Source organism: Odontomachus brunneus, unplaced genomic scaffold (assembly GCF_010583005.1).
Source record: "Odontomachus brunneus isolate Ranch 3 - 2012 unplaced genomic scaffold, Obru_v1 Obru_scaffold_001, whole genome shotgun sequence".
Classification (NCBI taxonomy): domain Eukaryota; kingdom Metazoa; phylum Arthropoda; class Insecta; order Hymenoptera; family Formicidae; genus Odontomachus; species Odontomachus brunneus.
Window position 1 is genome coordinate 3,655,363 of NW_022639451.1, and position 23,976 is coordinate 3,679,338.

Sequence of the window (23,976 nt, forward strand, 5' to 3'; positions counted from 1 at the left end):
ATCTTGACTCGGGAAAATCGACAAACTCAGGTTGCAACAATGCACCGCGATAAAGTGATATCGCAGTAATAATTTCGACATTAACAGAGAAATTATCTAAAAAATAAGAAATATTTATTTGGTATTAATAACATATTATACTAATATATATTTTTTTCTATTGAGAGAAAATATTTGTTTACAAATAAGAAAGTTTATATTTTTCTAAAATCGTTGCTTTCCATAAAAGCAATTATTTTTATTATTTCTGTTTGAACAAAAGAATTTAGAATTAAGTAAATACGTTATTAGTACCCACCAAATAAATAATTTTTTATTTTTTAGATTTTCTTTCTTTTTTGCTGTATTTCAATCTACCATTGTATTTTAGTTTGAACAGGACTTCTGAGTCAAAATTTTGGTCCTATTTTTGACTTAAACTTTCTGACATCTATATTTGAAAAATTAATGTATATTTAATACATATATAAAAACTGAAGTCTTATTTAGCGCCTTTAAATGTCAGAAAACGCACAAAATGCCATTTGTATATCTTCTCGACAAAGCTAGCAGATTGAATAGAGAAAAGAGAATGATATAAGCTTCACAGTATCAAACTGAAAAACGTTAAATGGAATATTGAGGTCGAAAGTAAGATAAAAATAGCGATTCGGACTACAAGGGAACAATGAAATAACCTTGAATGCAATGTTATTTTATGCGTGCTCCCATGTTGTGCGAAAAACAGAGCAATTTCGTTAATGTTCCATATATCTTGAGTCGCGCGTGCAAATCGTCGTCGTATTTTGTTTGAAGCGCGCGAAGCTCGTACGATATTTTGAAGATTTGAAGACATGTGCTTGACGCGACTCTGCGGTCAATTATGCGCTCTGAAAGTACGACTATTCTAATGCGTCGTATTATGGTTATCATCGTGCATCTTATCACGGCATAACGTTCGTTCCAACGATACACGCATGTCACGAAGAACTCTTGTTTGCTTAAAACAGACGCATGTTGCTTCCATAAAAAAAAGCTTCCTATTTCGATGCTTACATTACCAGCGTTTTTGTTTAAACACGATGCGTGGAAAATAGTGGAATAATGGAAAAAGATACGTGAAAATATATGCGGAAAAATACACGAGCACTCACAAAAGAAAATATGTTTTTAGCACTTCCATGCGCGTGAGTTTTCTCGAAAATCGCCGGTCAAATCAGGAAGTTACTTATGAATCGTTTCCCCTAAACACTAAAAACAAATACTTGAAAATTTATTCATGGGTTATAAAGTTTATTCATAGAAATCAAATTCACATTTAACAGAAATAAACTTTATATCCCGTAAATGAATTTCCAAGTAGCTTTTTCTTAGTGTAATGTGAGTTCGTGAAAAAACAGAAAATCTAATTTCAAAAATATATTCGCTTTTCACAAATGGTTACATTGAAAGAGAATTTTCTCAATCGCCTCCAAGCATCGCGAAATTCTGTGCTTTTCATAATTCTATACTAGGGAAATCAATTACAAGTAAGATTGACAAGTAAGATTGAGTTTGCGTGAAAAAGATTCATGATTGACGCTCAGATATAAACAAGATAACCGGCGAAGGAAGATAGAAATGGTAGTTTTGCTCGAGAAACATATTGAAGCAAATTGCGCGAATAATCTGTGTCGAAATCAAAATCCGCGCCGACGAGTTATCTTCTTGCGAAATAATCATACAGAATCTCATGAAGAGAGCGGGTATGTATTGTATGTGACGAAAGTCACGACTATTGGTTTCTTGAAGGTACGACTTGGCTGTGACTCACGGAAGTCTGTTTCGACGAAAGTGTGACGGCGAGCTTGTCGTCGTTTGAATATTCAAGATAAATCGTCCATGAACACACGCACCGATAAAGCGCACCTCGACACCGATCGACCATCTTTCGCACGAAAGCATGCAAATCGATAAAATCGATTACTGTTCGCCGCGCGTGATAACGCGAACTGCGTGACCACCAAATTGAACATTCTCCGCACTACTATTAACAGCTGTTATTGATGAATTAGCGATCATTAATAGGCAATAACACGCCATTAGCAAACGCAGAGTATCAGCGGATTTACGTTTGTTTATACGCTTTGTCGTATAAAATATTCGAATGCCGGAATAGCCGAAACGTGCGTATAAAAAGAATGACATGGAGGAAAGCGATGTGGTGCTTTTGACAGATCGAAACACGACGAGAGTCAGGTGCAAAAATTGCAAAAAAACACAAACGACTATTTCTGACTTGTGATAAGAGCCGCGATTGACATCGCGGAAATTTACAAGCTGTTAAAATCTCAAATAATGCTTGATGTTATCGCATTAATTAACATCAAGTTCGCATCTCTTTTGTCCGAATAATCGACAGTGGAATTTTAGTCGGGATTATAATGGGTTTTCTGCGTAAATATAATTTTTATTTCGCCTTAATCAATCGTTGATTTTTCACGACTTGTTATTAATTCTCTAATTTCCTCATTAATATTTTGTTATACATTCTTTATTATATTAAATTCTCTGTTTCTCAAGGTTGCATTCCTGCTTGAGGAAAATTTTATTGAAAATATAAACGGGAAAAATGTTATAATTCTTCCTTTCATATTAATTCTTTTCAATTTAACTGTGTTTTTAATAGTCCATAGGAATAAACTGTCAGTAAAGTCTGTCTTGCTAAGAAATATAGTAAATTTCGCTGGAAACACAACAAATATTTTACAGCATATTTAAGTAATATAAGTAGCGCATATGAAATGAAAGTATAGAATGAATTACTGCAGAATGTCAATCTATTTTTTGATTACAAAGTCTTATAGTCAGTTCACGTGTACTACGAATTTTCAGTAAAATTTTTCTCAAAAAGGCGTTTTGATGCTTTTCGCGTTGATTTTAACGATGCAACCTAAAAAGGATTGGTCAGTTAACAAACGTCACATGTTATCGCGGATAGTACCGATATTTAAGGCTATTTTCGGCAGCGATTTTCACCAACGATATCAGATATTGCGCACGGAGACATGTTCTACAATGGATTGCAGAGCGGTTTAGACAATAAAGTTGACAGCTTACCAGGCTGTCAAAACTGAGAACCATCATTATTAACGGATCAATTATTACTGGTGTTATAACATCGTTAATTATATTATTAATCGCTTAATATGATTCATCGGCAGTGATTCGGAATTTTGACAGCTTGTCGAGCTCCCAACTCCATTGTGTCTGAACCGTTTTGCAAGCCACGCGATCAAACGTCTACTCACCGCACATTACGTCCAGATGTTGTGACGAACGATGCGCTAAAATTCCACGCCGCTCATGGAACCGCGCGCACTATTCCCGATCTGGATCCAACACTGCCTAGATTAGTTCGTCGCGAGTTACACAGATCGTCCGCGGCAAACGTCAAACTTCCAAACGTGGCACACGTCCTTTTCTCGCACAGGTTACGATCTCGCGCGTGAAACACGACCTCGGCGGCGAGCGCGTCCAAGAAACGCGGAATTGAGTATTCCCTCGGGCGACCTTGAGACTGGTCCCGTTCGCCACCGGACTACGACCGAGTCTCTTTCGGAGCCACGTGCTGCACCAAGGTCGAGCGCGGAGAACGTGTGTGAGCGCTACGATCTCTCTTCGTATCTCTCGGAATCTCCAACTCGAACTGAGAAAATTCGCCAACTTAAAGAAGGTTTCGACCTCCCCTGCGAGATCTTGAAGTCTCGCGGGCGATTTGATGATTTCCTCTTCTCTCTCTTGATCTCGTGATAAAAAGCCTGCACCACATATGACGAAGGTAACCAACGGGTGATAGTAGTCGATTACCAAGTGGTCCGACGACAGGTAGGCTGTCTGGACGATCAGCTCATGCGAAGGAGCTCTCTCGGAGTGTCCTGACTAAGAGCAGGACCCCGACTGACCCCAGTGTAGCCGAGGAGGGCACGCACGGTCTCGCGCGTGGAGGAGCGTGTGTTGTGCGTCGCGTCGGCTGGGTAGCTTCCCCTTACCTGGCTTCACTCGCCGGGTTTCACTCTTCTCTCACCTGCGCCGTGTTCACGAGCGCGTGTGCTACCTGGAGGCCACGCCTACCGACGTTGGCGCGCGACTACGTGCTGGTGCCCGTGGTGGGGTGCGCAGGGTGCAGAGGAGGGAGAGAGGACGACGCGCGCGTCTTCCCCCTTCGCATGGAAATCGCATAGTCCCCTGGAAACGCGCGATCGCGCGTATCTCTAACCCCACTACAATCGCCACCACGTCGTCGTCGTCGTCGTCGTTGTGTCGTCCCGGGGATGCTCTCCTAAACGTCGAGACCGGTGGGCGGTTTCCTGCGGAGCAGGAAGGAAGGGGCCGCGATGCAGGTGTTCCGGTATCAGTGTCGAACGAAATTTCAATAGCGGATTAATTGTCGCCGCGGAGAGACGGAGAGAGACAGAAGCAGAGAACGAAAAGAGAGAGAGAGAGAGGCTGAGAAAAAGATAGATAGAGGGAAAGGGAAAGAGCGGCTGGAATTAGCGCAGAGATGTTGGTACGATTCGGGGATGAAAGTGCACGTGTACCTACGCACGCGTACGCACACACACATGTGTTGAGATGACGCGAGCAGTTCCGTTATTTTGCACGACACGCGCCGTAGATCATCGGGCGAATAATTAGCGGACCGCGACGCCCCGCGCATAAATGATTGAGTATCGCGGCGCGTCCGGTGTTCTCGAATTCAAATTGCCTGTTTGTCAACGACGTTCCCCTTGATCGCACGTGTTAATAGCACGCAGCAGACGCCGGCAGTCTTGGGTTGCATGTGCGCAAGATTAAGTTACATAATGTGTTTATTTCGCCTGATTGTTGGGTCTTATCTAACAATTTGGTCACGTAACAGAAAGCAAGGGGTGTTTCTCTCGGAGAGGTAATAAAACTAATTCGGACACGTTGTTTGGGTCCATTTCCATCCTACGATATCTAACTTCAACCAAATCTTAAAATCTTAGACTGACTTTAGACCTCTGAACTTTCCAACACATGTATATTCTGAAAGATCAGTGTATATTTAATACACATAGGTATTGAAATCTTACTTAGCATCTTTAAATGGTAAAAAGCGCACAAAATGTATTTGTAGGTTCTAAAAAAGAACCTGTTGGCAAAGTTAGTAAGTATAATACCTGAATAGGAATTTTGATTCTACTTTCGATCTTAATACCTTATTTAACATCCACTTTAGTACTCTGAACTCTATATCAATCTGTTTTGATTTTATTTAACTTATAGCTTTATTAAGAATTCTTTTTTAGAACTTATCAGTGGCATTTTGTGCGTTTTCTGCCATTTAAAGATCCCAAATAGGACTTCAGTTTCTAATGTATATCAAACATATATTCCTTCAGAATATACAGATGTTAGAAATTCAAAAAGGACCTTTGAAAGCTAGGTGCAAGAAAGATAGAGGTCAAAGTAAAGTAGAGGTAAAGTAGTCAAAAGGTAAAGATAAATGTAGGTATGCAAACCAGTAAGAAATGTTAAACATTTCTCTGTTTATCATTATTTGTAACGGTCTTACTTATGACTGGTTTACCTATCTACATTTATCTTTACCTTTTGATTAGGCCTATTGTCCTATTGGCTTATTGACCTATTGTAACTAGGTTAAGTTCTGACACTGCAATCAACTGGAAAATGTTCTATTTTAATCTTTGAACTTTCACTATATTTTACAAAATTGATTGTGAAGTGGAGTGTTTTGCTTGAGAGCCCATGCAACAAACTTTCCATAACGTGTGAACATGGATTCAGTTACAATAGACCCAATTGCCCTTTCTTCACTAAAATCACTCTGTACCGAAATAATTAAATGCATCTATCACCGTAGTAACTTCGTTGTAATACATTGAAAAGGATCCAATGAAGGATCGAAACGTTTGTTGATGCGTTTTACGACTTAATAACATCTTTAATGTAATACATAACTTTGTAATTCAAATAAATTTGTGCACTTCTTTCTTGCACCTAGCTCTCATAGGCCCTTTTTGAACATAATTTTGTACATCTTAGAGCTTTTTATTGTAATTAAATAATAGATGTTAGAAAGTTTAGGTCCAAAATAGGGTTAAACTTTCGATTCGGATAGATTCAAAGAAATTAATATAAGCTTCAGAATATCAAAGTGGACATTAAATGGAATATTGATGTCTGAAGTAAAATCACAGAATTCGATTTGAGTTTTCATTGAATTGTACGATATCTGACTTTTATATTTCTGATCCACTACTATTATTATCACGCTGTTGTCACGCCTTTACTTTATCGGAATTTATACTTGCACTCATATTATAATTGGAGTAATAAGAAATTTCAGACGTTGAGCACATCAGACTGGCGAAATCCAAATTGTTACTTTCGATATTTCTTACTGAGATTTCGTATCATTGACAGTTGTATTTTTCCACATATATCGGAGTTATATCTTTTACCTTTTCTCTGACGTTAGAAGCGGTGACTGTATAACTAGTTTATGCATGTCTAAGGTCAGTGTCGAACGATTTATTTGCACTCGCGATAGCACAGAACGATTTTGCATATCTATTCGTTGTGCATTAACGTATATTATATACACAGCGAGGTGCATTCTTAATAGTGTACACAATTTTGCTTCAATAATAGATATGATTTACAAGTATAAGTCGCATAAAATGTGTGAGGTTTTTGGGCGCAGGAGGTGGCGGTCTGCCAACTCAAGCGTTTGCAAATACGTGTCTCCATGCAAGGTATATCGAAGTGTATTTTGCATATCTTATATATACTGATGCAAATACTCTTCGATCGCGAGTACAGTCGCGATATCTCATGCTCTACCATCACTACACGTCCATTTTAACTTGAGGCGAGTGCAGACGCGATTTTACTACGCCAATAGGCATTCCCCGGCGCGCGCACGAGATATCTGCCGTTAGATTTGATTCGGCAGAGACGTCAAGAGTAGGAGAGAGCGGAGAGGCAAACGCGTCGGCGCTGCCGGGATCGCTCTCTATTGGCTACCTCTCCTAGGAGAGGCGCAACGAGTCGAACGAATCTGCCGTATTCTAGACGAGCGTGAACACGTGCGCTTCTCGGAACACGTGTACTGGAAGAGGCAGTCTGAGCAATGTTACAGAATTGCAACCAAGATCTACGTCACAAAAATGCATACTAGAAGTCTCGAGGTATTCGTCTCCGGACTGATTTCTCTTGGTAACTTTTGGTAAACTAACTGACAGTTTAATCATGTCTTTGTCTAATTTAAAGGAAAAACGAAGACAGACATATAATTTAACTATTAGTTAGCGTACCAGGAAAAATCAGCTCTTCATGGGGTGAAGTCACATTAGGATAGCAATCATATCAGGATAGCATCTTTCCTCTAAAAGCTGGAATGTGCTCTCTAAATTTCTTGGAGTGAAATCTCATGCTAAATGAATGAAGAGTAACAGTATTTTTAGTCAAAACGATAGTGAAGATACTGTCTCGAAATAGTAAAAATGAATATTCCACTCAAGCTTAAAACAGGCTTTGACTTTATATGAGGGAATGTTTTAATTGATTAGAATGAATAAATCTCTATGAAAGTGAAGTATATCCAATTCACTCTTTAATTTTAAAAATATTCATTCGACGATTCAGAGTGAAGAATTCACTCTATATAAGTGAAAAACTCGAATTCGAATGACTTGGTGGTCACTCTATTTTTTAAGTGAAATTTTATTCCAAGAAATTTAGAGTGGAAGATGAAAAGTTTCACGCAACTTCAATGATTTTCACTAATTGTGTAACTTGTATTTTTCATGAAATTTTTATTTTTTACTTTCTTACTCCTAAAGGAAAATTACACAATTGCTATTTTGTGTGTCTGCATCGAGATAACTAACGTAGGGTAGAAATATCTTTTGTTTTACGTTAGACATAGCAAGAAGGAGGATGTCTTGTACAAGTACAAGACATCCTCTGACAATGTTGAACACAATGTTAATAAGGAGTTTAGGTGTGTGCATATGTTTAAATATACAGCCGCGGTATAAGTTACGGTGGGCTGACAGTCTATTAAATATATATCGCTGTAGACGTCGCAGCCGACATCATTGTAACGGCTGTCATCTGGGAACTGTTGGATTTAGGTCAAGATTGTGTATCATTCGTTATCGACAACGTGACATCGCCGCCGGGACACGCGTCTGTCTTATGGCTAAACGATTATCGCTTGATTATCAGATAATGCTCGCTCGATCATTTGAATAGCGATCGAATCATTCTCTGATCAGATTGATCGCGTAATTACATGGATCAAACGAGGTTTTTTTCTTGGAAGACGAAAACGCGCAACTTCCCGTGATAGAAGTAGTCTTATCTTCCTTCTTTTTTTTATCAACACGAATTGTACTGAGAACTTTATGCTCAAATTCTAAACATAGAGTTCTAATGAGATAAAAAAAGTGAAGAGATAAAACTAGTTGGCACCGTGACTCAATTTAAATTTCTGTATAACAGGTAAAACGCTGAGCAACTTTGGACGTCACTTACTTCATAACTTGTAACTATGTATGAGCTCGAAATATATTACAAGTAATGCCAATGTCAGCAAAATTGTACGACTCAAGGACAATGTGGTGGTAATGATAAAGTAATTGTGGTAGGTCTGTTTCTGAAGCCGGTAAAAGTGGAAATTTCATACGCGCGATAGTGTAGTATCGCGGGGTGAAAGGATAATAGAAATTAAACGAAACGATACGGGAGCAAAGCGCGCATTGGCTACGCGCGGGCACGTTTAATTTCTCTACATCGACAACGGCGTAAGATAGTCTGTAATTGCTGCGACTGTCTGTGAGCGCAATTTCACGTAATGCAAAAAATAGACTTAATAACTGCGAAAAATGGACCAATTATTTTTGCAATGATGAAACATCGGACGTCTCTATTATCGCATACGTGAGCGTTTAGAACTTGAAAATTGTTTTAGCGGGCATATTTTTTATAGTTTGTACTTACCACTTATTACTTTTTTTTATTGTACAAAAACTATATTTGTGACATGCAAGAATTCTCTCTCTCTCTCTCGCGTCTCTCTTTCAGAATGTTATTTACTAATGATCTAACGTCACAATTCGACAGATTGCGAGTAGCCAAGAACCTTTTGGACACGGTTCTTTTTCCGGTCTTCTCTCATTCTTTTTCCAGCCGTATGCAAGAACTCATAGAGTTTGCCTCCTTTTTTCAAAGCGCGCGCGCATTATATCGGCGCTTTGCAACGACGTATTCGCGTGATACGCGGTATATTTGTCCGGCGTATCGTCTGAGCCGAACGATTAACGTACTGCGCGCACCTTGCCGAGATAACGTTCGCGATTAGCTCTACAGCGGGTTTCCGAATGGGCACGGTTAATCACGATCGACCGAGTCATCAGTCGCACAAGGGCTCTCATTAGCCGCCGTTATCATCACCTTCGCTTCGTAGTGCGCCAGCGAGATAATTCTCGGTAATTTGTGTGACGCAAGGACGCGCAATGTAAAATTGAAGATCGATTTGTGCGCGAGGGTAAATTGCGGGCTTGGCCGCAACGCCACCTCGACGTCAACTCGACGGAGAATGCTACCCCGGCATGTCCGCAAATTTGCGGCCGCGATATTGAATTTTGCCCGGCTACTTATACGTCCCGCGCGATCCGCACGGCGATTACAGATTCGTCGCGATCGCGCTCCCATCATGCAAATGCGAAGCTAGCTAGCTAGCTAGCTCGGCCGTGACGCGAATCGTCGCATAGATCACGATCGAGGCGGCATCTATCCCGCTTTGTTTTCGTCGCTATTCGATCTACGCGACGACCCGGCGTGGCGCGCAATGAATGCCACGTATCGGTCACAATGCAGACATAATTAACATTGCAATGCCACCGCTGCTGGAAAACTGGGTAAACAGCTGCGCGAACAATGCGAGCGGTCTCCCCTCACCCTGCCCTTCCGTCACTTTATTGCTTTTTTTTTCTTTTCTTTCCTTCTTCATCTTCTTCTTGTTTTTTCATTTTCTCCGCTCTGGCCCCTCGGCGCATCTCGTCCACGTCGAGAGAGGAGACGGCATCCTTCGCGAGGTGCATCGAGGTTACGTGTACGAGCGCAATGCATTCGTTTGCGCCTCGTCTTTCTTAGAAGAACTCCGAGCTATTACGGGAAGATAAAGGTACACGTATTGCGCAGTACGATTGATAATGTACTGGTTATCGGGTCGCGATATAACGTGTACCTTGCGGTAAGACCGGTAATGGCCGTGCAAATTACAATACGCGAGAACAGGGTCTCGCAATTAGATAGTATCGAAAGTTGCGTCGAAGTAATAATTATCGTGCAAGTAAGAAGGTCCCATAATGCACTATTTTCACTCTAAAAACGAATTAAGGCGCCTTGCCGAGCACCCCGCAGCGCATTTACGAACGTTACTGATAAGGAAATGGTTACGATATTATTTTCTTCGCAATTGGATCATTTTTCTTCCAATAACTCTCTCTGTCACTCTCACAATCCTCTCTCTCTCTCAAATATTAGATATAATCCATCAGAGTTAGACACTTTCTCGCCAAAATTCAACTAAAACTTTAATATTTTTATGTATCCGTTGAATCACTCCCGAGTAGAAAAAATGGCCTCTTTCTAACTAGTAACTGGTCAAGAATTATGGTTACTAGATAGTTTTTGATCAGTTTCTAACTAAACCTCTTTTTGTATAGAATTCTGTTAAGTAGTTAAAAGGTGAAATAGTTTTAATAAGTAAATAGTTTCATCATTCGATTTTACATACATTACAAAATATTACACTTTATTATTCAAAATTCGAAAGACGAAACTTGTGTTTCAGTAAATAGAGTCTTTATACGTGCAAATTTAGTCATTATCGAGATAATTGCAGCTTTATTCTTAATTACCATTTTTTTGCCTAATTTCTGTTATCAGTATGTGTTCTAAGTTTTTATTAAACAGTAATTGTCCAGCATTTACTTGCCATTTTTGTTTCTTAGTTTTTGACCAAAAACTAGACAAGAAGTGTTAGCCAGTATTTCCCTGCCCAGTCTCTGAACAGTTACTGTCTAATAAATCTGATTAATAATCAGTTTTTTCCGAAGATTTTTCGACTTGGGTGTTTAAACAACCTCGCAATAACGTGCAATTACGTGCAATAATACGCGCTCGATCGAGGCAAACACAGTTGCTGCAACTTGGTTCTCATTTCAGTTGCAATTTGCAGTAAGTTAGCTAACCTTCGGGGCTCGCAGAAGGTGCGAAAACGAGATAGTTTCGTCACACTCGGTTGTGCTGAAGTTATTTCGAGCGCTCGCACGGGAAACGAGCGTATTGAAACGAATGTCTCCATCAGCCGCGAGTAAACACCCGTTGTACTCACTATTAATAACCGCCGTGATGCCGTTATTGCCACCACGACACAGGCGTTAGGCGCTAATCGCGCGAGTGCACGTCTCGTGACACACTCTCGAGTCCTGTCTCGAGAGAGACGCGTGTTCTTCGATTATCGACCACCTTATGGGAAGTCGCCGCTCGTTTCCGATTTCGGAAGTTCGCGGTTAAAACAGCGACGTTCACCGCGCGTACACTCACTTTCTCGAGCGACACATACGTGCGCGCAAGCACGGCCACTAATTACATCTCGCAATTAATATCGGTTCCTTCGTAAACGCGCGCGCGCGCGCGCGCGTCCAGGTACAACTTAATTTGGCGTGCACGATTTATGATGTTGGAAATTGAAGTAATATCCATAAATTCGCCGAAGTTAACTTTGCGCGTCCAACACGCATTAATCGTCACGTCTCGGACGAGGAAACGCAATTACAATGATAATGTTGCCGCGATGTCGCGGCTGTGAAACGGCCGTTGTTTCATACCGATTGCACCCGCGGTACGAAAGTGGTTCGCTGCGCGTTCCCGGACTTCCTAATATTTACGCGCGCGGCACAAGTGAATGTGCATATCGAGTAGTATGCGGGTAGTTTTGAAAATTGGCAATATTACTCCGCAGCATATAGCTCGATTGAGAACGTTTTTTAAGTCTCGCTCATTTCATACTTTGTTCAGCGCATGAGAGGGGAATAATTGCGAAAATCCACTCGCATCGAATACGGTCTGTCAGTTAACGTTTTTAGTCCACACTGACGGCGAGTATCCTCCGAAGACGAAGAGGAGAGGAGCAGAGAAAGAAAAAGCACTGTCGCACCGTGGAATCCGGTAGCGGCACAAAAGACCTCGCGATTGCAGGAGAGAGATCGATCTCGCATCCGTCACGAAAAAGGAAAAGGGAACAGAGATCCGTTTGCGGTTATTTTCAGATCGGGCACAGGAAGAATGATAAAGGAGCATCGTTCACAAACAACACATTGTGCCGAGACTTCTTCTTTATGTAAGATGCTGGCGCTACATGATTAAACTTGCGTATTTCTAAATGTTTCTCACGTACACGCGTATATATCTGACGAACTTTTAATTTTCAATCTGTAAACTTTTGATTCTACTTTAATTCTGTAGGTTTCGTAGAACTTGAGGTATTGATGAGAAATCTCGATCTGCTCTCTGAATTTCTCGGAGTAAAATTTCACTCGAAAAGTAGAGTGACAAGTATGAGTCTGACCAAAATTCGAGTAATTTTTCACTTTCACAGAGTGAATTCTGCATTCTGAATCGTTGAGTGAATATTTTTTGCTTAAAATTGAACAGCAAATCTCATGTGTTCCACCGTTAGAGAAACATATTCACTCGAATCGATCAAAACATTCGCTTATATGGTATCAGAATTCACACTAATTTTGAATGAAACATTCGCTTTTGCGATTTCGAATGGCGATATTTTATATTTTCTTGGATGTTGTCCTTTGATGCCACAAATACTTACTTACCGTTATTTCTAAAGAAAGCTAAAGAAAGATAAACAAAACAACATACTCTCTTTTTTCTTCTAAAATCTTTTTATTATTTCCTTAGCGTTAGAAATTCCGATAGGATTTAAAAGAGATGAAAAATGAAGCAAGTGTCATCTTAAATCTGTCAACGCTTTTTTGTCTTCGACTCGGGAACTAAAAAAATAAAATCATAAATTTTGGCCACATATTTTATTTATTGGACACTAATATCGCTTCTTAATAATACACAAAAGAAGTCTATACATACAAGGTACGTAAAAGTTACGTAATTCTCGATGAAAATGCGTCAATGAAGAGGATGTTTGTTCTGAGTTGTGCAACAACATCCAAAAGAGATACAATTCCCCCAAAAAATGTCCACCTGTTGCGTGTGTCGATACTTTTGACATTGTTGGCTCTGCTGCGCAAATATCGCGCGATATCGTTTTGGCGAATGCGTAAGAGCATCGGAAGAGGAAGGGGGCGTATGAGAACTAGCGAACATCACGCAGCCTGACATCGGGCAGACGTATAACGGTCGTTCGCGAAAGTTTTCTTTGCACAGTCGCGTCGTCTTCGCGAAGTTCTTACTACGGTCAACATGTTTGCACAAATGCACCGCCGCCATTCACATCCGCGAGGTGATAACTACCTCGGGAACAAAGTCAGGAAGGAAGAAGGCGTTCTCCGATAGAAAGTATCGGCGAAGCGACAGAAAGTGATGTCAAGCCGGGCCGCGGGAAATTTCGGGAGACGCCTACTCCTTCGAAAAGAAACGATCGCCACGATGTCCCAGCGAAAAGAGGAGAAAGAGGGATAATATGCCCGTTACGTTAACCGCTCCGAGGCGACGCTCCGTCTTTGTACGCGGAAGCATGAATGAATGTTCATGCCGCAGACTTTCCCGCCATATCGGTCGACGAGGATGCGCGAAATCTCTCTCTGTCTTTCTCTCCCTCCCTCCTCGAAAACCTCGACCGAAATCGAGACGAAAGAAGACAAAATTGCACGCGATTTCGTCGCCGCGCGTACAGTAAATTAAAAAAGTGCCCACCTGACACCAAATCACTGTTGCGACCATCAACTCTTGGGGGTTCGTGTCATTTCTCGACTAATCATTATGAGATGTTCGTGCGACAAAAGTCAATATGCAATGTCATGTTTTGTCACCAACTCTAGAGCTAAATGTTATCTATTTTTTTCTTTTTTTAATAATCGAAGAGAAAGCAGGCGAAACACAAAGATGCGAAAACCCTTTTTATCCTTTCATATACGGAGACAATATTATGGTATCTCTCGTATAAATTCTTTTCAATCTTGCAGAATTCTTTCAATGTTTAATAGTTCTGGAATAGACTGTAAGTAACGTTCATCTCTCTAAGGAATACCTATTCAAATTATACCTATAATAAATTTCGATGGAAATGTAGCAAATTTTTTAATATTTCAGTTCTTAAAATATAAATAATACATATAAGATGAAAAGATAATCAATTATGACAGAATATCGATCTGTTCTTCGGTTGCAAAATTTTGTAGTAATTTTTACTATAAAATTCTCTCTATGTAGAAATTTCTGTTGATGTATTATACATACACAGATAAATAAATTAGTTAGCCGTACAGATGCGAGTACAAAAGCTCTTCATTTACATCGTACAAAAGTAGCTCAGATAGATATATGTAGAAGTACCATCAGTAAACTTTTTCTTATTTGTTTTCCCGCGAGAATTTATTTGTTTTTTCTTTGTGTACACAGAGAGAATATTATATTTTTTTCTATATTTTTCTCAATTTTATTATATGTTTCCTGTAGGGCAGGAAAATAGACTGTCAGTAAAGTCAATCTTGCAAAGAAACGTAATAAAGTTCGCTAGAAACGTAGCTAATTTTGCAATAAAACGTTTTAATCCCTAAAATATAAAATGAAAAGGTAGTCAATTATTGCGAAAGATCGATCTACTTCTCGATTACGAGATTCAAAATATCTGTAATAAATTTTACTATAAAATTCTCCCCTTTAGTAAGTAGTGTAGAGAGGTTTAACTTCTGAAAACGTGTAAGATACGCTCGGGGGGAATATAATGGGTAATGTTGGGCCCGAGTGTACATGGCTATTTTTCTCAAGCAGGCGAGGACGTTCTTTGTTAGTCGTAAAAGTGCAGTACTTGCGGCGGATGCGTGATGTGCCCGCTCGTTCTGCCACTTCGCGGCTATAGATCGCGTCGATGCGATTCCACCGCATCGCTTTCGCAACTCACGGGAAGTTTCGCAATTCCACCATTGCCGGGCAGCCCAAAATGATTCGAGCTACGCCCATCGTGCCAATTCCGGACGCCCTCGTTTCCCAGACTTGTGTGACCGGAAATCTCAAGGGAAGCGTCTCTTCTCTCTGACGAGATGAAGTATCTCGAGCAGACGGGAAATCTTTCAAAATTCACCGCGTGTGGTCAATTCTATACCTGCGACTCGACCCTGTGAAAGGCTCGAAGTCTCTTTTACAAGTATCGATTAATCAGCACGAATTTGCCACTTCGGCGAAGAATTATAGATTAATGATGCATGCATGAATTTTTATATTTGAGAAAATAAAATATATTTATTTAATGGGTACTGATAAAATACAACACATACACACACACACATAACACGCACACACACACACACGCGCACATAAAATATTTAATTAATCTAAGTATATCTAATATTTACTTAAATCTAAACTAATTTGTATTTTAATAGAATAGACGGTTGCTTTCATGAAAAGCTAAAGTTTAAAAAATATATATTTTTTATCTGAAAAATACTAGCTCAAACTACCCAGCGTTGCCTGGATTGTCACAAAATATCAAGGGGATAAAATCATTGGGAAGAGGTGAGTATCCAGCTTTCTTGGTAGCCTATATTTTCTGCAGGCTTTTAGAGAGTAACAGATTTCTTCCAGATCAGTCAAAGGGTTTAGAAGTTTACATACTGACAGACAGACAGAGACATTCAATTGTATGTATATACAGATTAATATAAGTAAATAGTACACCCATCGCGAATAAATATTTTCTGTTTCTTAGATATTTTTCCTCGGTATATGTACATAGCGTTCTCGAGAAATACACAAAATTAGTGTTGGCTCTTTTAGAGAAATAAAAATCGCGGAACCGTTATTTCTTATTCATTGACTCAACGTCGAAAATATTTCAAAGTAATCGCTAACATCACTAATGTATCATTAGTAAGGCTCGAGTTACGTAACGCATCACGAAGAGACGAGACGGTTTTATTGATTTATTGGCGAAGGTTCGTTAGTTTCAGTCGAGTCTCGTGAGAGCTTGGTTGCGTTCGCGCTCGGGAGGGAGCGCGACGAATCGAGCGGGAGCAATTCTGATGATAACTGCCGCTCGTTAACGTAACGGCACCCTGTAATAAACCTTCGTGGCCCGGCATACGATCGAGATTTGTCTCGGGTTGTAGCCCTTAATCTCTCGTCGCCATCCGTGGGCCGCTCTGGAACGAAACTCCTGTTGCAGGTGCAAGCGAGAATACCTAATAAGCACGGCGCCGACGGTGGCGGCGGCGACGGCGACGGGAGGGAAACGCAGCGAGCAAGGGGAATAATTAACAAGTGCCGCTTATAATTGTCGAGCGCGGGGTGAGCGTGCTCGTAACGTTCAGTTTCAATTTCTCAATTAATTTAATGTCTGTGGTGGATTATATCGCGGTGCGCGTCACTCATGTGCACGTGTAATTTGTGCCCCAACGAGTTGCGACGAGAGAGAAAAAGGAGAACGCCTGTTTCCGCTTCCAACAACTCAGACACGTATTGCATCCGTGAAAATATCGAAATCGCGAATTCGATTGGTTTACCATGTGAATTCGTCGTTAACCTGTACGCGTGCATGCGTGCGTTGTTGCGCAACGTGTAGTACAGTGAGTTGCAACACGGTTTAAATATAATGAAGTTGGGAGTTTACCAAACTGTCAAAATCGGAAGTCATTACGGACGGACATACGCAATAATAATATAATTAATAATATAATTAAGAGCACTAAATAATAATTAAAAACAATATTGATAACAATTAAAAATGATAATAATTATTAATATTAATAATAATTAACATTACGGGCAAGCCCGCTAGTAATGACTTTAAATTTTGACAGCTCTGGTGAGCTCCCAACTTCATTCATGTAAATCATTTTACATTCTACTTAATCGATAAACGAAACATCGATAATTATTAAAAATTTTCGGTTAGTTACATTTTTTCCGTATCTAACTACGTGTTTCTAATCAATCCAGAAAACACGTTCCCGTTTTCTGGATTAATCAATAGTTATGAGAAATGCACAGCTAGAGATAAACGCGGTACTATCGATGTATCAAATCGATCTGTCGAGTCGACCTATCGTAGCCGCGGGGCTGAGCCTTCAGACGGCGCCACTGTAGCAGCGTGAACGCAGCGTATGTAGTTACGCGCGCATTTCTGGCCTCTTTGCGTCGAGCAGCCGCCATTGACACATCGATCGATATCGCTTCGCGTTTCACACGTCTTTTGTCGGTCCAAAGTAAATCTCATGAGGAAATAAGTATTGGGGGTGTCGTAAGTATGTTATTAGAGAGTAATCTCCTCGTCTCTCGCTATATAGAGCCGGTGTTTGTCACGACGTGTCGAGTCGACATCTCTAGGTTTGCTCTACGATATACGTGGTAAGCCGTAAGCCGTAAAAATTGGCTAATCATAGTTGATTATTACAAGAATAATCGACTATCATAGGCTAATTCTTAGGACTTAGACTTTGCGACACTTATTATAGGCCAAGCCTTAAGGTCCGTCTACAACTCTCATAGCATAAGATATCTCGGGGACTTGTGTGGACATTTAGAAGTCCTCGGAATATTTTTAGGATATTCTGAGGACTTATGCAAACATTTAGTAATCTTCTGGATGTCTTTGGGACATCTTTTAAATCTTGTGTTATATGGGAATAGGAGTAAAGTTGTAAGAAGTAAGAATAAGAATTGACCAATTATAGACAAATGTGAAAAGAATAATCAACTATGAATGATTAATTTCTTACTCTTACTTCATACAGTTATACTTTACTCTCATTGTAGATGGACCATAACACTTGTTATTACTGTCGACTCACTTGCAGTAGCAATAAAATCGGACGATAGTCGGATTTATTAATCGGGTATTAAAAATGTGGTAGTAGTCGGAAGATATAGATAGATAGATAATATGATGTCTATGAGAGCAAGTAAAATAAAGTATTATAAAATAAAGTACTATAAAATTGTTTGAGAAATATTATAAGTAATAATTAACAGTAATATTATAATTAAGTAATATTATAAGTAATTATAAATATTATAAGTATTTAAAGTAGTGTATAATATTGATATCGTAACGTAGCAGGCGATAATGAAATAAAAACATTACGTGCAGCATGCTTAAGTATGATTTAGCACATTATAGGATGTGCGATTTTATGAGGATTAAAACAAACGTCACCGACTCGCGTCTCAGTCATAGATAATAAAAACATTTGACGCGGTAGTGAACGGAACGGATAGGATCGCGTCGCGTATTATTTCTAATATTCGCAATATTTGTGCTGGAAAAAGGATGAAGAATGCGAGCATCGTTAGATTTCAAAGATGATTAACACGTATTACATTTTCGTTAGATTTACGAATTATACTGTTTAAACTCGTGTTCTAACCTCGTTTATACCGAATATACCTCTCTACCATTGTTGCTAACCGAGAAAACTCTTTTTTCCAGATTTGGTGGAGTTTGCGGCCGTATTGAGGATGCTGTTCCGGCTGGTGTGATTCCGGAAGATGCGGTACCGGAGGATCCGGTTCGGGCAAAGAGGGCTCGACTCGAAGGTAAATATCATAGGCTCTATATCGCTTTCTTTCTCTGCTCTTGTACTCTTTTACTATAAAAATTTGAGATATAGTCGTTTAAAAAACATGACTTACGATGCAAATGATCAATTCTCTCGTATCTCTATACGTTTTAGATTTAATTAACGAGATGATTCTTTTTGTTTTAGATCTGGTAGCAGAATGTGATCGGCCCTGACATCCAGGTGTTGGTGAGGTGACAATAAAAGGGTACAATTACCTAATTTTAGGTGGCGGACTTTTAGTAGAAAATATCGTTGAGGTCAATATGATTTACATGAGTCGTAAATTTTTATATATGTATGTTTGTTTTGTTTAAACAAGAGAGAAAGAGAGAGAGAGAGATACACTGCTCGAAGCAATTGGGAGATCATTTTTTCAAATACCTGCACGGAGAAAAATAATTTTGCTCTTTTAGCAAAATTATTTATACGTTGCTACTGCATTTGTAGTGACATCAAACAAATTTAGTTGACGTAACTAATTTTACAAATTATTCGTTATCAGAGCAGAAGTTTCGTTATCAGGAAAGAAAAAATTTTTTTAATGTATTTATCCCAAGAATCACGTTAATTTGCTATTGATGCAAAATAATATATCCTTAGCAAATTTATTTGCTATCGGAGCAAAACTGCAACTGCTTATATAAATCCATCATGATTCTTATAGCAAAATAATTTGTAGATTCAACAAATTATATCCAGCAAATAATGATTAGTACTTTTAGCAAATCTTTTTGCTACATAATAACGAAAAGATTTTGCTAAACTAACAGAAAATTTGCTGAGCCAGCAAATTATTTTTCTCCGTGTGTGTTATCTAATAGGTATATTTCAAATATTGAGTAATGAATTTTCACATTTAATATCAGATTTCAGCAATCATAATTGCATAATCAAATAAGCAAATATTTTAATAAATCAAATAAAGTAATATTTACATACATCTTTATATTATAGCCATTTATTGTTATGCTCGACTTAAAATATAGAATTATTCAATATAGCTATTCATTTGATTCAAACTCCTAATTGTTTCGAGTAGCATACAATGCGCAGTAAAATTGCGCCACCGCTCGCAGAATTAACGAGAACATTGCTCGCGCCATCAAATTACAAGCACCATGTTCTCGCGCTGTTAAATTGCGATTACTTCGCTGGCACTGTCGAGTTGCCAATATTTTACTCTCGCTGTTAAATTTCACCGCTCGCGTCATTAAATTCTTGTATCGCTAAATTTCGCGATCGCGTCGCGACTAGGAAACATAAATCCGTTAAACATAAATTTCAATTCAATTTAATTAAATTCACATCGTCCAAAATATCGCGAGAATATCGTATAAGTCGAAATTTAGAATCTACTTTAAATTTTGGTGCTTTGTAGTCCTGTTTTGATACGTTTTTCTTGCTTCTGCTTGGCCTTGTTGTATTTCTATCTATGTTTACATCGATATTTTAGTCACACAATTATGTTTGTCTCTGCAACTTTGTTTCGTAGTTTTCTATTGATCCTAAGTTCAAGAAAATTTGAATGACTAATGTGGAATCAAAATTCGACTCAAGCATATTTGGGCTAAATACTGCCAAACCGTTATACGGTCCTTTCACGCTTTCAGCAATTATTTTGTTTGCTGTTAATTTATGCTTATTGATTTAATTTATGCTTATTGATTTTGTGATAGATTCGCTCCGCGGGTCGCGTTGATAGGTCTTGTAGATTTTAATTCGCGCCGTATACTATACTCGATCTTATTGCACGCGATTTGCGCTGCAGTTTACAGCGTGTGCTCACACACGCAATTTGCGGCGCATTTATCAGCGCGTGTTTTGTTACACGCAATTAGCGTCGCAGTTCCCAGTGCGCGTGTTCTCACGCGCGATTTGCGACGCAGTCTGCAGTGCGCAATTTTTCGATTCGCATGTCGAAATTTGTCGCGCCGCGAAGTAAATTTGTAAAACAAATCTGCAAATATTGATATCGTCCTGCGTAATTGAACGAGTGCGAGACAAATCGTCTCTTGTGATTAAACGAGTCCGTAGATCTCGCCTCGATGTAAATCGAAATCTTTTATTAATGCCGTCACGACGTCCGCTGAACGCCGTTACAATTTTAATATGAATCGCGTCGCGAGTGAAATATGAAGTGCACTCAAACAAGGGACTGTAGAGTCCGGATTTCGTCGATGGGTCCGGCTGCTGGATGAACCGGACTGGACGTCGAGGAATGTCCACGCGCAATGGTGAGTGCTGAGATTCACCACTCCTTTACATAATGCATGCATAGACGTAAATCGCATTGGCTTCCAACGAACAGATCAGTGCATGATAATTTTAAGTCATACTGCAATTTTATGATTGTTTCTCGTATTTTGACAAGAAATTTCCACAAAATGAATCTAAAAATCTGTTTGTGCCACATTTTATGCTGTGTTTACAATTAACTTGTGATACATTTATTTACGCAATTTCGTACATTCTATATCGCAAACTATCTGGACATTATACATTATTATCTGCGAGTATATACGCGAATAACGATTGAAAAGTCGGGACACGGTTATAATTTCCGGACTGTGTTCCGAGTGATATAATCGCAGCAGCGTTGAAATATCGCCAAGTTCTTCTTTCACTATTTCTTCTTTCCTCCTTAGCCGGCATAAACAACCGTTAACGAATCTCCGAAAGCAAAAAATATAAACATCCGTAATGACCGGTTTCCCCGTTCAACACTCCCGTGATACGAACGCGAGACGCGCGTCGAACTTCTTATCTCCATCGTGCCAAAACCTGCCGAACTTGCGCGACGCAAATTACATTCTCGCCTTATCTCGGCGCTACATATATTTGCAATAAACGCGCGAAGGGACGGAACTTTCGTAGCAGGTGTAAGAGCTAAGTCGCATACGGCCAGTAGGAGATTTAAGGGGAAAGCGGGGGCGAGTATGGGGTAAGCCGATAATTAACCAGTACCGAGTAATTACGAGGACGCGCAGATGGGGAGGCTGGGGACGTTCGGGCCGGCCGCGGGGAGAAGGGGAGACGCTGACATGTCGAGAGCGCATGGGTAACATGTTGCGATCCGGTCGCCTCGTCGATTCCCGTTAGCTTCCAGGACCGCCTGAGTCAACCCAAACTCGTTGCACCACTTGTCGCGTGTCTCTCGTACACGCGCATGTTCGCGAGCGGCTGCAGATTTCACGTGTCCCTCCGACAAACTCCTTCCGACAAAGCCGATGCAAAATATATATACGGGCACGTGAAGAGCGCGCGGTTTCACTTACCCCTCCCCTCCCTCCGCGGGGTCAGCGTCGATTTCCGGCATTACGCGTAGTGTCCTCGCAGCGACCTGTACGCGCGGTATTACGTTCACGCCGATTGCGTGTACACTCAGTTGCATTGATGCTACACCATTCACCAGATCGATAGTCACTAGAAAGTTTTGACCAGTGCCCGTTTCTAGCTGATCATTTTTCATGACTCTTGATTCATCCGGCAAGCGGGAATTTGTCAAAACAGTACATTTGACAGAGACATTTTGACAGCTTGATTTTTCGTACGTGTTTATCAGAAGGTTATCCGCTCACGTGTAATGCGCAATCAGTCGAAGACGAGTAAGAATGTGAAAAAAGCTAAGTAAGAAGTTAATATATATAAAAAATTATAATTATTAAATTATTAAATTATTATTAACACGTGTGTATGAAACGTCAAGCTGTCATAATGTCACTTTGACATATGTCTGTTTTGACACATTCCTGCTTGCCGGATGAATCAAGAGTCATGAAAAACGATCAGCTAGAAACGGACACGGCTGGTCAAAACTTTCTGGTGACTATTGATCTGGTGAATGGTATACACTGAGAGAAAAATTATTTTAAAATCAACAAATATTTCCTTGGTGGGTGCCATTAACATATTTACTTAAATTTATATTCTCTTTACTTAAATCAAATATTGTTTACTTGATTTAAATAAACAATATTTGATTTAAGTAAAGAGAATGTAGATTTAAGTAAATATGTTAATGGCACCCACCAAGGAAATATTTGTTGATTTTAAGATAATTTTTCTTTCAGTGTAGCATCAATGCAACTGAGTGTACGTGCGGCTCTCTCGCGCGCTCGGAAGTCGCACGTTCTCCCGTTCCCAATCACGGATGTCAAGCAGATCAAACTGCTCGAGCTCAGCTGTCGATAATTACGGTACGCGATATTATACGTGATTACCGCGAAGACTCGAATTTGTCGCACTTAATGCCGGCCATGATGGTAGTTCAGTGGCACGATTAGCCGCTCGCTTTTGCATACGTGTTGAACGTATCGATGCGCAAAACACACGTTACATGCTTTACTAATTGTAATCCGTTGTCGTTTTTTTTAGGCGCGTCTCAATCTCGCGAACTTTCATCGACACCGACGATCTATATATCGATCGCGACTCCGCAACAATCGTAAATCATCGATCCCGTGAGTTTCAGAGGGGCAGGAGAGGAGGGGAAAGGGGGGGAACGGTGATAAAGGATCGTTTACATTCGGTATGTAATAGCAATTATGACTAACAACACAGAACTCACCGGCATAAATGATGCGTGCTGCGTGTCTTGAATTCGTACGTGCGTAACGTTCCACACGGATCGAATTGTAGGATTCGTTGCACGAAATGCATCCCCCTTTCATTTGAATTTGTAATCTTTTATTCGAAGCCTCGGCGGGGACTGGCTGGTGGCCACCTGCGCTCATCTTTCGCTGCCAAGATTAAGTAAGCGGTTTCGTTAATGCTTAAAGTGTTTTGGCGAGCGACCGAGGCCTCTTCATATTTTTCAAAATCAAAATCAATAAATGTTCCGCTTCGTTGACATGCGCTTTATTTATGCGATTTTCTCTACATCTTCTTTGCACTGAACGAAATGACAGAGAGAGAGAGAGAGAGAGAGAGAGAGAGAGAGAGAGAGAGAGAGAGAAAGTAATACATACGCAATTTCGTTCTGGCACGTAAAAACCAAATGCAATTTATTTTTTTTTAACATTTTCGTTCTTGACATTTCTCGCATTAAGAATCCTTACCCGATATTCTCACTTTCTGCACTGAGGAAAGAACACTTGAACACTTATTTATGGGACATAAAGTTTAACTGTCAAATAAAGTT

The 23,976-nt window shown here is 39.9% G+C and overlaps 1 protein-coding gene across 4 annotated transcripts in view; it reads right to left on the reverse strand.

Annotated features, from left to right (window-relative positions):
* The window catches only part of LOC116850949 (zinc finger protein 2 homolog), a 148,441-nt gene that overhangs the window by 38,003 nt on the left and 86,462 nt on the right, over positions 1–23,976 (reverse strand). For 3 of the 4 annotated variants that reach the window (XR_004379508.1, XM_032829864.1, XM_032830080.1), the window contains exon 1: positions 3,270–3,994. The exons of the other annotated variant lie outside the window; for it this stretch is intronic. Coding sequence is in view for 2 of the 3 variants with exons in the window: in XM_032829864.1 (XP_032685755.1) it covers positions 3,270–3,276 (7 nt within the window). In the remaining variant the exon portion in view is untranslated. Of the gene's footprint in view, positions 1–3,269; positions 3,995–23,976 lie in introns of those variants that run through there. 4 annotated transcript variants of the gene reach the window in all.